This window comes from Caenorhabditis elegans, chromosome X, assembly GCF_000002985.6.
Source record: "Caenorhabditis elegans chromosome X".
NCBI lineage: Eukaryota > Metazoa > Nematoda > Chromadorea > Rhabditida > Rhabditidae > Caenorhabditis > Caenorhabditis elegans.
This window is the reverse complement of record NC_003284.9, coordinates 4,918,035-4,931,642: the sequence shown is the minus strand read 5'-3', so window position 1 is coordinate 4,931,642 and position 13,608 is coordinate 4,918,035. Positions and strand designations below refer to the sequence as shown.

The window sequence follows — 13,608 nt, the reverse complement described above, 5'->3', positions numbered from 1 at the left end:
ACAGGGCGTACAATATATTTCCAATCAAATTAGTAAAAAAATTAAAAAAATTAGTTTCAAAAATTGAATCAAAGCCTTCGTGTCATCTTCATCGTTTTTTTGTATGCATATTTACTATTTTTTCTTTCAATATTCAAATTACGGTTTTTCATCGAATAAATGGATTTTTAGAATCGAAAGCATATTAATCATTTTTCACTAGTATCTTGAAAATTTTAATGAGTGGCATCAATTGACAATTTTGTCTTATATAATGAAAAATGAAACGCAATTGCATAACTCTACTGATGTAACTGTAAAAATGTTATAAATTTATAATTTTTTAGTTTTATAGTCGGTCCTCAATCGACTCCACCTATAAAAAGCTATCATTGAATATTGTTGTCATATGTCATCATTGACGTATTCCGCATGCAAACAAAACTGCACATATTGCTACTGTTGCTTCTCAAAAATTTGTCAATATTATCTCGTATTTCAACTGACGCCTAAGAAGCGTGATTTGACCATGCTGTTTTTGTTGACTTTAAAGATTTGACGTGCTTTACCCTAACTTCATGTGCAATCTTTGTACTGTTTTCTTTTCATGATTTCATTTTGTATTTAGTATTTAGAATTCCTGATCCTATATTGCAACTACCTATCTCCTACTCCAAAGTTTTGTGTTTTTGTTGTTTGGTAATGGTGAAAAGATGCGTGATGCATAGACAATTCAATTTTAACGCATCCAAATTTTGCTTTCTCGAAAGATCATTGGTCTTGGGCCAATATTGCAATCGTCCACAATTTTCTTAAACCCAAAAAGTCCAATATTTGATTCATTAGCAGAAGTTTTATATAAAAGGACCATTAAAGGTCTTTGAGCAGAATTGTAGAAATTATTTTTAAAAAATTTCCCTAAAAAAGACCTAAAATTCTAAAAGTGTTTTGAAATTTAAAATTATTGAAAAACTTCAGGGTCAAAATTTACAACGTCTTTCGACTCGTATTAATTTTATTCTACTTATGGGAAACTGTGTTGTTGTAAAGTATGAAATTTTTTTAAAAAGAATAACAAATTGTTTTTGTCAAATTTTGTAAAAATGCACAATGCCATAATAACCCACACTGAACAACACATTTTTTGAAATAGAAACATAATTAGCATTCATGTATTTCTCCCAAATTGTGATAAATATTCGATTTGCTACGGAAAATCCAAAAAATGTGAATAATGTGAAAAGTAACAATTAATATTGTTATAACGTTGCCTATTAACAACTTTTTTTTTCAAATACTTCAACAAAAGTTAAATGAAAACCTTTACAAAAAATCAAGACTGAATAATTTTAGTAACGCTCTGGTTGCAAATAAAATTTTTAAGTCAAAATTACCAATCATGTGTTAATGAATATGAGCTATGTAAATTTCTTTAAACTCTTTGTGTACAACCAAAAATTACTAGACAACTTTCATTTCTTCGTTTTTCTTTGCCACCGAGCTCGTATTATGTTACCCAAGTTTTCTTCGGTCGGTGGTCTTTTCGTACACCTTTGGTCATGACCAAATCCCACGCTTCCGTTTTTGCCTATGTCTTCTCACATACAATTGCAACATTTTTGTTTTTTGTTTGAGTTGTTTGAGTAATTACAAGTGCGTATAGTATTTTGAAAACTAATATTTTACTTTGCGTAATTGTTCCCTTTTTCTACCCTTGGGTTTTAACTTCGAAACTCATGAAAATAATTAAATAATTTTTGCGTGGGCAGAAACATAAAAACCACTATTAATTTTTTTGAACATCTATCAATGTGAAGCCGTCAATTTTCTATTTTTTTTTCTACGCAATAAATTTATATGTTTTCTACTTGTTTTTGCATCTAAAATAAATTTGGTTTTTTTTCAGATAGCCATGACAGACGGGCCGGATCCCAACAGGAGCAGTCAACCGACATCACCAACGAAATCATTAAAATCTGAAAGAAATGGTAAGTTATTCATAGCATTTCTGCTTAGCTATGAGAAGAAAAACGGGCAGAGTTCTAAAAAAAAACACATGATGGATACTTGAAAAAAAAGCCAATGACTCATAGAAAATTAGTTGAAGAAATGGAAAAAAAAGTAATTCACAGAAAGCAACAGGAAGTGCAGTTGGTCATTGTCTTTAATTAGTTGAACATTTTGAAAAAGTGATATTGACGTAAAATGACAATGAGAAAATATGTTGAAGATACTAATCAATATACAGAGAAGCAGGTTAAATTACTAGAAGTATTCAATTATAATTTTTGTTACAATAATCAACAATTTCCATAAAATTCTAAATAAAATTTCAAATTTTGTTACTGAAATCTAGTAATCTTAGACTCACAATGATCCTTCAAAAATTAGTTTTTCTGCCATGTCAATTAAAAAAAATTAGTTATACATTTCGACGCATTTTTGATAGAAAACAGTTGTTTTTAATTTTAATTTTTTGTATTTGAAAATAAGTGTTTAATGTATTTATTCTTTCACTAGAAAGAGTTTTTCAAAAACACAGACATAAAAGTACAGGGAAATCCTGAAAAATAGAAATGCCGCACGGAAAATGAACGTGGTTTGAAGATGGTAAACTGTGAAACATTAAATATCAAAGGAAAACGTTTTAACATTTTTACAAAACGGGGTTTTAATTTAAAGAAAAGTCTTTGCTCTAAACTTTTCAAAAAATAATAGAAGTATTTACTGAAATTTTTTATAAATTATGAAGCTTTTCAAAGTTTTCACAATTCTTATTTTAGTAACAGCCAATTTTTGCAAGTTACTAACTTATCTTATTTTTTCTATTATTATTGAACACCAATGATTTAAGGTGCATATAGTTTATTTTTCCAAAAAAAATCTCGCTATGGTTTGAGCGTCCTAAAATAACTCAAAATCTTCGTTCCATCTTTCGATCTATTCCAATTTTCGCATTCGTTGCGGAATTATCTGCAGCACATCACGCTATCAACTCTTGGTGTCGGTGAAGTTTGCACTGAAACACTTGATTTCGTGAATAATCCCGGCTTATCACAAAATTTAGTGTGAATAAGACGATTGAGGTGAAAGAATACTCTAAAATTAGAAGATTCCACATTGTCATGATTCGAAATACCACAAAGGGCAGTGAGTTGGAAACAAAAACTTTGACCAGAGACCCCTCCGTACTTCAGGAATTGTCCTTATGTGTGGAGAACTTTCTGCTAGATTATTACACTTTCAACATTTTTGACCTGCCAATTCAACACCTGACCACTTGATAGTTCTTTTTTGTTCTCGGCTGTCAAATTAGACTCCTAATTGTGGAATGATAGTATGTGCTCGATGAAACACTAATGATAAGCTTGCTCCTGCTCCTCCTGTCTTTCACAAAGAAGTCGGAAAATTTTGATGGCTGTACAACAAAGCGTATTTAATTTTATTATCAGAGAGTATCATCCCTATTTATGTTATATACTTCATTTCGTTGTTCAGCATTCTACTTGTTACTTTTTTGTGCGAAAAATTATCAGCCAAATGAACAAATAAACATTTGCTTCCCAAATTTCGTTGAAACTGAAACTCGAGAAGCGAATTAGTTAGTGATCAATAATTGTTCTAACTTTTGATCTGTCACGTTTCATAAACACGTCACGTTTTTTGAATTGTTTCCGAAAAAACAAAACAAGTTTTTTAGTTTTTCTATTATTTCTTTTTCTATTTAAAAACGCAACGCAAGTCTTCTTCGAATTTTTTCTTGGATTCCGAACAAAAAATTACAAAGTGTCAGAGATCTCTCTCATCATTTCTCACCCTCCCCCTTGTTGCAAAGAAGGGTGGGAAGAAAAAAAGTAACACTGAATGTTTAAGTGTGAAAATCAACTGATTCCTACAAATTTTCAACACTTTTCAAGCGGCTTAATGTCTTAAATTGTGTACTAAAGGCGACGACGGCGTGCTGAACACATTTTGTTCTTTTTCATTCGATACTACTCACCATCCTTGGGCTTACCTCCTTGCCAGCTGCCCAGCGGCTATCATCAAACTGAAGAGATCAGCTGAACAAATCAATTCTGCCAAGTTACGTCCAGCTGCCAGTTGTTTTTGTTTTCTTGTTTCCATGTGTCCCATTACACATTCCCAATGCTCAACACAACAATCCAAAATACTCTCTTTTTTACCAATAGATGAGACCCCGACCTTATCATAGTTTGCACTTTCTCTTCTCCAGGACCACCGCGCCACATTGGCACCATTTATCAGCTCGTGAATTTCAGACAAGGATTGTAAAACTGTAGGCGGGTAACGTCGAAAAAACTGATAATTTAAAATTGTTCCTAGTACTCTCCACTTCTTCAATTTTTAGGGTAGAACATGACAATCAATTAGCCACAAATCGGTCTTATTCAATCACGAATAGTCGAATATTCAGAAAGTAGGAAAATCCATCCATCATCCACTATTCAATGCCATACATTTTTTCTACACTTTTGGGTTTTTATCGTCACCTCTTAACACCACCTCCATCTTAACTTACTCCTCCTCCCCTATCCATTATATCTGTCCATTGTTAGGTGTTGAGTGTGAAACTGTGTTTCACGGCGCGGCGGGTGTCTGCAAAGCAGCAATAGATATTGTATTTTGATAACACAAAATGATTAATCGTCATTGAAGCGTCCTAGCATCAGATGCGTGAATTCATTGTTTGCTAATCTCTGTCACGTTTAGGAGAGTCCAACTTCGAAGAAGACGATCAGGATATTGGTTCGCTCAACGACGGACAGCTCACCAACTACTCGTCACAGTATTCAATCAACATGGGTGTTCAGCAAGGTTTGACAGTTTTCTGACTTTCAAATTTTATTTTAATTTGCCAAATTTTCTTAACAAACCGAGTTTTAAAACTATTTTTGACCATAATCCTTTTCTGACAAAATTTTCATCAACTTCAATTTAAAAAAATGATTGAAGCGGTGGATATTTTGTGAGTACATTCTAACCGAGTTTTTATGAAAAAAGTTTTAATGACAAAATTATTTAAGTAGAACTATCTGCATCTCATACGACAAATGTATCGCAGAGCTAAAATAAAAAAATAACGTTGTAAAGTTTTTCTAAAAACTTTTAAAAATTTTTATTCAAACTTCTAACAGCATTACATTCCCTAATTCTAAAAGTAATTTTTCAAGTTATGAAAAATATAAACGTGTGGAAATATTATTTATTTTATTATAGAAAATTTTAGGAAACAACCATTTCTGAGCCTATGGAGTAAGACTCTATATCACGTTTAATTTGAAAAGATATTTGAATAAAATATCAATTTAATTTTAAAATAAAGGCATATAATACACAAGTACTCAAATTTCTGTGAAAATTTGAAATGTGTGCTAATTTTCAAAAACAAGAAATGTCTCGAAAGTCATGCGGTTTATTTTTAAAATGTTTCCCATGATTGTTATTACCTAAAAAAGAGTTTTAGAAATTAAAGAGTATTGAAATTATGATTTTCAGTGGAACCACTATTAGTGCCTCAGGCCCCCGATGGAGGTTATGGATGGGTTATTGTATTTGCTGCTTTTATGTCAAATCTCGTGGTTGACGGTATTTCTACTGCATTCTCAGAATTCAAACAATCTTACAAAGAGCGCTATCAGGTAACTTTTTTTTAGTACGCTGAAAACAATAGAAGAGAATTTCAGGAATCGGACGGACTGACCGTTTTCATCGGGTCACTTATTATTGGAACTTACTTACTTGTTGGGCCACTAGTCAGTGCACTTTGCAACAAATATGAACAGCGTTATGTAGTTATGGCGGGAGGATTGATCTCTGGAATAGCATTTATGATTGCACCAGCATCTCCAAATATTTATGTATTTATGTTGATTTACGGAGTGATGGGAGGTCTTGGATTTGGTATGATCTACCTCCCGGCTATAGTCGTCGTTGGATTTTACTTCGATTCGAAAAGAGCTATGGCCACTGGAATTTCAGTTGCAGGATCAGGAGTAGGAACATTCTTGGTGCCACTGATTTGCCAAGTTTGTATAGCTAGTAAGTGCCCGTGATTCAGAACTATTTTTAATTTTAAATATTTTTGAGATCTGGGATGGCAAAAAACCATCTGGGTTCTCGCTGTAATGATTTTCTCTTGTGTTTTCTATGGATACCTATACCGTCCACTTCCAATGGTTGATCTCAATGAAATTCGTGATCAGGAAATGGAGCCACTGCGTCAGGCTCTTTCAAAAGTTGAAGATGATGAAGATGAAGCTGTTGAGAGCCCACACCCAAATCGTTCAACTTCTGCTGCCAGTGGTGCTATTGAAGATGGTTAGTTGAATTTGAAAATAGTCTAGAAGTGTTGGTTTCTTGTTTAGTTTCGTTCTTTGTATATCGTTATTTCAATGCAAATATTTGGAAGATTTGTCAAAAAAAAGATTTTCAAAAAAAAAACTTAAATTGTTTAGTTAGAGAATAGAGAACGCAAGAAAACCTATAATAAGATCTTCAAATAGAGTTTTTTTTTAAAATTTACTCAAAAAAGGACGAATGGTTTGCGGTAGTGCTCAAATAAACGATTTGCACAATAACAGTTCACAAAATCACTTTATCAAAAATCGCGGGAAATTAAAATTTTCTGAAAAAAACATTCTGAGGAAAAATTCAGATCTTCCAAGAAAATATTGTCATTTTGCGCATTTTCAGGGTACGGTCAAAAAAAAATACCCCAAACCGTTAGTCTACTTTCAAAGTGTGTCAAAGTCAGTTAAGGTAAAATGTGGTATTTTCCCAAATAAAAATTCTATAAAAACTATGTCTAAATAGTTGAGATAACACATTACTGAATTATACATTTATAGAAGCCGTGTCTCAAAATCCAGAGGTCCAACGACTCCGTAGCATTCTTACTGAAGGAGACGAGGGATCCGAAACTCCAAAATCAGATGCTCACAAAGTTCGCAGCCACACAGCCACACGCTCACGCAAACACACAATGACAAGCAATTCCGGATCTCAACATGATCTCAAACTGTCCCGTGGTAACCTGTCGTCTGACAATCGTTTGAGTCGAGTATCGGCAAGAGATTTCAACCAATCTTTGAGCAAGCTGAGCAAGTCCGGAGGAGCATCCAATCTCAGCATTGCAATGAGTGTAAGATAACAATGAGAACTGTGCCCACTATAAATAATTATATTTTCAGGGTGTTGATCCGAAAGAATTCCAACGTCCAATGAACCGTCAAGATATTTTCTATGGTGGATCTATTCAAAATTTGAAGGAATTCAAAGAGGAAGGAACCATGGCTGGATATCGTGCATCCACACTTTCAATTCCAAGATCTGTTGTCGGACAAGCGGTGTCTCAATTGAACCTGAGTCGTACTGGAAGCCGTCTAGGAGGACCGGGAATTGCAGAGGACGAAGAAGAAATGATTGAACCTTTTGTGGATGACGGGTAATTATTTTTTCATATAATGATAATTTTTAATACATAGATGTAGATCAAGTGGTGATTTTGGATTTTGCGCACGATTGATAAGCTTGTTCTAAATGTCATAAGTTCAGGTGCAAATGTTTGTAAATTTTAAATTTTCAGTAAGTTTGTAGGAATTTGACTTACCAGTAAAATTCCACGCTGTGTTTCTGAGTGGGTCTCGCTTAGTTACAGTTACAGTTACTGCCGCTACACGCATCAACTTTCACACAATTGCTAATTTAATGTACATATTGAAATAAAATTTTGAAACTCCATATTCTGAACTGTACAAAGAAAGTCTAGATTTACCATAGAAGATTTATCACCTATATTTCACTTTTGCAAATGGACGATAGGTATAACTTGAGTTAGTCGTTGGGTATTTTTTTGCCCTGTAAAAATTTTAATTTTCATTTTTTTCAGATGCTGCAAAGTATTGCCATTGCCAATGCGCAATGCACTTTCGGAAATGATTGATCTCAATCTTTTAAAGAACAAAACTATGATGATTCTGTGCATTTCAAATCTTCTAGGAATGATGGGATTTTATATCCCAATTATGTTCCTGAAGGATCTTTCTGAATCTATGAAATTGGATATGTCTTTGGCCATGTTCCTTGTCCCAATTTTTGGTGTCTTCAATACAATTGGTAGGTTAATCGTTGAAATAGTTTATTGTTAACAAATTTACTTGAATTCCAGGCAGGGTCTTTTTTGGATGGCTCACTGATCAAAAAATTCTTTCCGCCTTGACTATTAATAATCTTTCGCTTATTGTCTCGGGACTTTTGACTCTTGCCTGTCCACTTCTAACCAGTATTGCTGGGCAATATTTTTACGCAATTGTCTTCGGATTCATCATTTGTAAGTTATTCTACTATTTTCAACATTTAGAATTTGGTTTATTTTTAAAAAAAAACTCACAAAATTTTTTTTACTTTTTCCAGCCGCCTATATTTGCCTGACATCAATTGTGCTCGCTGATTTAATGGGCCTTGAAAATCTTACCAACTCCTTTGGTCTTCTAGTAGTGGCGAGAGGTATTGCATCTCTCGTTGGACCACCGTTTGCTGGTAAATACCCTTAAACTTTTGAACAGTTTAATGATAATGAAAATTTCAGGAATAGTCTATGATATAACTGGAAGCTACGATACAGCATTCTACTTTGGTGGATTAGTTTTGTTGGTGGCTGGACTTATCTCTGCTACAATTCCATTTGTTACCAAAAAAGACGCAGATACTGCCGGTGTGTATAAAATAGCAAAAACAAGATATATATAATTTTTGAAGCCTAATTATCCTAATGAATTGACTTTTCAATTCAAAACTTACAGATGGAATGCCCCAGTTGCAAGATCAAGATAATGTATCTGGCAAGTTGTCTGTTCTGACTGAAAGGTCGGAAGAGGCACTTACTGATTATCAGCGGACTATTCAGTCCATGAAACAACAACATCAATTGTTGCAAGGTGACAAAGTCATCGTGAAGTGATGTGCCATTTTTGTTGTGATTGTTAATTTGCATGAGTGCCTCTATATTCTACTTCTGAAAAAAATTAAAAATGAAACCAAATGAAATCCTTCTGTAAATATAACAAAATGTTAAAGGCCACTATCACTTATGGGGTTTTTGTTTCAATTAGTTCAACTCAAAGTTATAATGATATGGATATATAAAAACATTCCAATAGTGCTCCAATGTTCAAAAATCGTGAGAAAAATTTTACAAAGTTATATTGAAAATTTTTATTTCAAGTCAAAATGATCTGAAACTTTCAATTTTCGTTTTTTTTTTTGAAGGCGTCTATTAAAAAACACTTTTCTTGCTTCCAATTGTAAGTTATAATTACGCTCAAAATATTTACATTCCATAATTTTAGGAGTTTGAACATGCGACAGAAAATAGTTTTTTACGTTTGTCGGTGAACTTTTCTTGTTTTCTTGAAAATTTAATGAACTTTCTCTATGAACTCATATTTAATCAATAACCCCAAAAGTGACAGATTACCTTTAGAAAAAAAGCTCCTATAACTTTAAGTTGAAGTTTGACGCTTATTTTTTCAAAATTTAATATGCAAAATTTTCAGATCTGGAGGAAGAGAAACGCAAACAAAAGCAAAACGGAGTTGTCGAGGAAGGAAATGAAATGGATGACAATGTATGTTCATCCAACAACGATAATGATAAACTGATGTTTTACTAATTTAGATCCCACTAAAATCACTCAAGAATAACTAGAAAACCAATCTAGCCAACGCTGCTAACCGATTCTCACCCAATTCATCAAAATCTACACGGAGCATGCCATTTATTTAAACAATATTGATCTTGTTTCCACTGACCCATTGTTTTATGAGACCCCTCCCCATGTTCCGTTTTTTCGAACTTTGCAGTTGTCTCAGGTTTTAGCATTATAGCACGATTTTTCATATATTATGATATACAAAAACTGCTTGCATTTTCCAATTTTCGGTTAGTTGTGTGTAGTAATTTCTTTTTTTTAAATCTTAACTATTCATATCTTTCGCTTTTTTTCCTCTGTGTTTGACTATGACTTCTGTCATTTCCTCGATGTTCTTTATTTGGGTACGTTTCCCTTTTTCCTGTCTCAATCATCTCTGTTGTTGTTTGCAAATATCCAATCTTTAAAAAATCCACATTTAGGTAAAATTGTAATTCTTTGTGTCTCCATTCCCATGTCGAATGACCTCCTCGGATATTGCATTTGGTTGTTTTTTGTTCCCTTCCTGGCTTGTTTCATTCATTCATACTGCTACATTTCAACTGTATTCCAAAGCTATATATTTCCTTAATAAAAATTGCTTTCCGTGATAGGAAATGATGTGATTGTTAATTCTAATGTATTTTGCTACAGTGTAGCAAAGAGTGTGGTTTTATCTTTTACGTACGGCTTGATAAAATCATTCTTAATAAACCCACAAACTATGATTTTACGACAAAGTTTTAATAATGATTTGAATGTTTAAGTTAAACAGTTTTATTCATATAACTTTTTGTTAGAGTTTAAAAGTTTAATTTATTAGAGAAAAAACATTTGAAAAAATATATTAATTAAAAATCTATTCGCATATTTTTCATTCATTAAGTTTATTGATAAACTACAAACTTCATTGTATGTTCGTTATCATTATATAATGTACCCACCTGTCTTGATATCACTGTTTTTAGCATAGTCATGTCTCCGGTTATATTAGTAACACCCGAAGATTCGCTGGTCCATGAAAATGTGTCAATTGTTGTAAACGGCCTGGAGTACCAGAAAAATTATCTTTTGGAGCTGAGGTAAGTTTTTAAAATGTATTGTGTCACTTTTGAAGATTTTGTTATTAAATTGGCCGTAATCAGTTCAACGTACCAAATAAATCAAAGAAAAAATCAAAACATTTCCAGAACATTCTTTTAACACGTCTTTGATCTTTTAAGATTACTTCATAAAGTTGGAATATATCGTTCGTATGGTGTTTTCAAATCTACCGTAACTGGCTGCATAGATTTGAGTAAAATCGCTCCAATACGTGGTACTTATTCTGGTGTTAATGAAAGCGGACTGTTCGAAAGCCTCGAGCCAACGGATACTGTCAGATACGGCGGATATTGTAATTGCACACCCCCGGTTGACTTCAAATACCAATTGTTGTAAGTTAGTTTGAATTTTCAATAGTCTTATTGTTCATACATAGGGTGAAAAACTTGAATGGAACCGTGCTTGGCGAAAAATCACTATGCAGGAGGCTTATGCATCCACTGGTGGAAAGAATAGAGGTTGAAGAAGCATATCCAGAAGGTACCACCGGTAAGCCTAAAGTTACCGGAACAATGTTCAAACCACCTGGAAATGGCCCCTTCCCAACAATCATCGATATTTCCGGAACCGGTGGAGGCTTGAATGAACAGAAAGTAACTTATTAATTTCGAAACTAAACCGATGATAGAATATTTTTTTAATAATTCAGGGCGCCGCACTTGCCAGTCGTGGTTTTGCAGTCCTATGCCTTGCATTCTTCAAATACAAAGATTTGCCATATGAATTGCAAGAAGTCGAATTACGATATTTTGAGGTTGAAGAAATATTTTGTATTTTTCAAAAACGTTATACTTCCAGGATGCCATCAATTTTGTCACTTCATTACCCTATACGAATGACAGGATTGGCTTTCAAGGTATATCGTTTGGAGGAACTCTTGTTATGTTTCTCACCACAAGGTTCAAACAGGTAGGATTTAATGTTGTCTGAAAACAAATTTAATAGTTTAAAGATAAAAGCGGCATGCTCAATCAATGGCAGTTTCACAATGGACGAATTTGCGCACGTATTGATAGATGGAAAACAACCTCCAGTAGGAAGGTGCATTTTTAGAAAAATGTCATTTTTCATTAAATGTTTATAAAAATTCTGTTATAATATAACAAATGAAAAGGAATCACACATTTGAGCATCAAATCGAAATGATAAAACCCCCGACAAATTTCAGCATTTCAGATTTATCAATCAAGGAATTGAGGATATCTGGTATTTGAATGATTTAATGGTGTACACTGATATGGTCAGAAACCTAAAACTTGAAGATGGGGCAGGATTTAAATTCGAGGATTCAAGTCCAGAAACTGCATTTAGATTTTCTGTTAGTTTTCCCGACAAAAAACATAGAAATAATTTCAAATTTTCAGCTCGCCGTAGATGATTTGAGCACACCAACTGTATTTGTAGGAAAGGTGTTATCAGAAAAGTTGAGAAACTTAAACAGGAAAGTCGAAGTTCATTATGTTTCTGGTGGTCATTTGCTAGATCCTCCATGTTTTCCGCATCACGAAGCTGTGTTTTCAGCTTTTGCAGGTAAATTATTATTTTTTTTGTTGGCCCGCTGTCGACCGCTGTTGCAACATCTAAAATTCCGATTTCATTGATTTTTTATTAAACTTTGTTAACTTTGTTTTCTAAAATTCAAATTTTCAGGAACCTTCCAAGCATATGGTGGTGAAACAAGCCTTCACGGAAAAAGTCAGTTTGAAGTCTGGGAAAAAACTGTCCAATTTTTCTCCGAACACCTCGGCGCGCCAACTCCTCTTCCTGACTATTCGAGACATTTGGCAAAACTTTGAACTTCATTTCTCTGTGCAAATAAAATCATCTCTCCATTTCTTTACTTACAAAAAATTGATTTGAATATAAATACTCTCTTTGTATGTCGAAATGAAATTCCAATCATTTCGAACACAAAAAAAGCGAAAAAAGCATCTGAAATTGCGTTCGACGACAAATTGATAAACGTTTGAGATGGTTGCCGGTGAGTCACAATCAAAATTGAAAAGAGACATACATATTGTGAAGTTATTGTCCCCCACCCGCAATAGGTACAAATGATACATCATTATCGCCTTCAACCTACGCGTTCCATGAATAATTATGCAGAACGACAACAACAAAGGGAGTCGTATTGCAATATGTGTATTGGTACACTGTAATCCGCACGTTGAGCGCACCGAAACGGCTTAGTCAGTTCTTATGAAAAATATTCAGAATACAAAATACATAACCTGTTTTTACGTTCCGAACCGATACCCCTGAATAGGATATGAACTGTAATCAGTTTACGGGCGCGGTTTAACTTTTCAAGAAATGTTAGCATCTGTCCCGAAAAACTGTCATACTCTTTATTAGAAGCGAAACGCTGAATTTTCACATTATATATGGATTCGCAAAGTTTCCAGTTGTTATTTATGTGTTTTTAATACGTTGCAGACGACGTAGTTTATCCCCAAGCTTATTGTCTACATAGATCAAAAACTTGCGTTGCTTTGTATTTGAGTATATAGAATGAAATCACTAGTACTGTAACTTTCCTAAACCTTCTCGTGCACTTTTTATAATTGAAAATTTGACAAAAGGCTAAATTTCGCTAAAATTCTCCAACTTATACGTGTTTTAGGACATTAGGTTTTATTGAATTATTAATAATTTAGCATATTTGCAACGCATACCTGTGTTTAATTAAATATCAATTGAAAACATACCTTACTAATTAAAAATTAGATTAATTATAATGATAGATAAAAATTAGAAAAATTAGATAATTGAAAATTAAAAAATAATTAGTTGACATAAAAACGCGTTATGATTAA

General features: G+C 33.3%; 2 protein-coding genes across 4 annotated transcripts; both read left to right on the top strand.

Annotated features, from left to right (window-relative positions):
- Window positions 1–1,885: 1,885 nt before the first annotated feature.
- Window positions 1,886–10,390, top strand: mct-4 (the record flags this gene model as incomplete). Of its 3 annotated transcripts, NM_001047802.3 has the most annotated exons (14): window positions 1,892–1,967; window positions 4,711–4,815; window positions 5,497–5,639; window positions 5,685–6,039; window positions 6,088–6,318; window positions 6,849–7,141; window positions 7,191–7,444; window positions 7,889–8,115; window positions 8,168–8,329; window positions 8,413–8,538; window positions 8,588–8,713; window positions 8,802–8,936; window positions 9,555–9,625; window positions 9,676–10,307. In NM_001047802.3, 14 exons carry the CDS (start codon window positions 1,892–1,894, stop codon window positions 9,703–9,705), a joined length of 2,334 nt encoding a protein of 777 aa, NP_001041267.1. In that variant the 3' UTR covers window positions 9,706–10,307. The 3 variants fall into 3 exon arrangements, with proteins under 3 accessions (NP_001360097.1, NP_001041267.1, NP_001370787.1); NM_001373286.5 differs by lacking the exon at window positions 8,802–8,936 and having other exon boundaries at window positions 1,886–1,967; window positions 9,676–10,390; NM_001383567.1 differs by having other exon boundaries at window positions 8,588–9,625; window positions 9,676–10,306.
- A 260-nt stretch (window positions 10,391–10,650) lies between these two features.
- On the top strand, window positions 10,651–12,655 carry K05B2.4 (Acyl-coenzyme A thioesterase 1-like). Its single transcript, NM_076436.5, has 9 exons — window positions 10,651–10,770; window positions 10,912–11,124; window positions 11,169–11,385; window positions 11,442–11,546; window positions 11,591–11,701; window positions 11,745–11,833; window positions 11,969–12,110; window positions 12,157–12,322; window positions 12,443–12,655. The coding sequence occupies exons 1-9, from the start codon at window positions 10,664–10,666 to the stop codon at window positions 12,586–12,588; spliced, it is 1,296 nt and encodes a 431-aa protein (NP_508837.3). The 5' UTR covers window positions 10,651–10,663; the 3' UTR covers window positions 12,589–12,655.
- The last annotated feature ends 953 nt before the right edge of the window (window positions 12,656–13,608 follow it).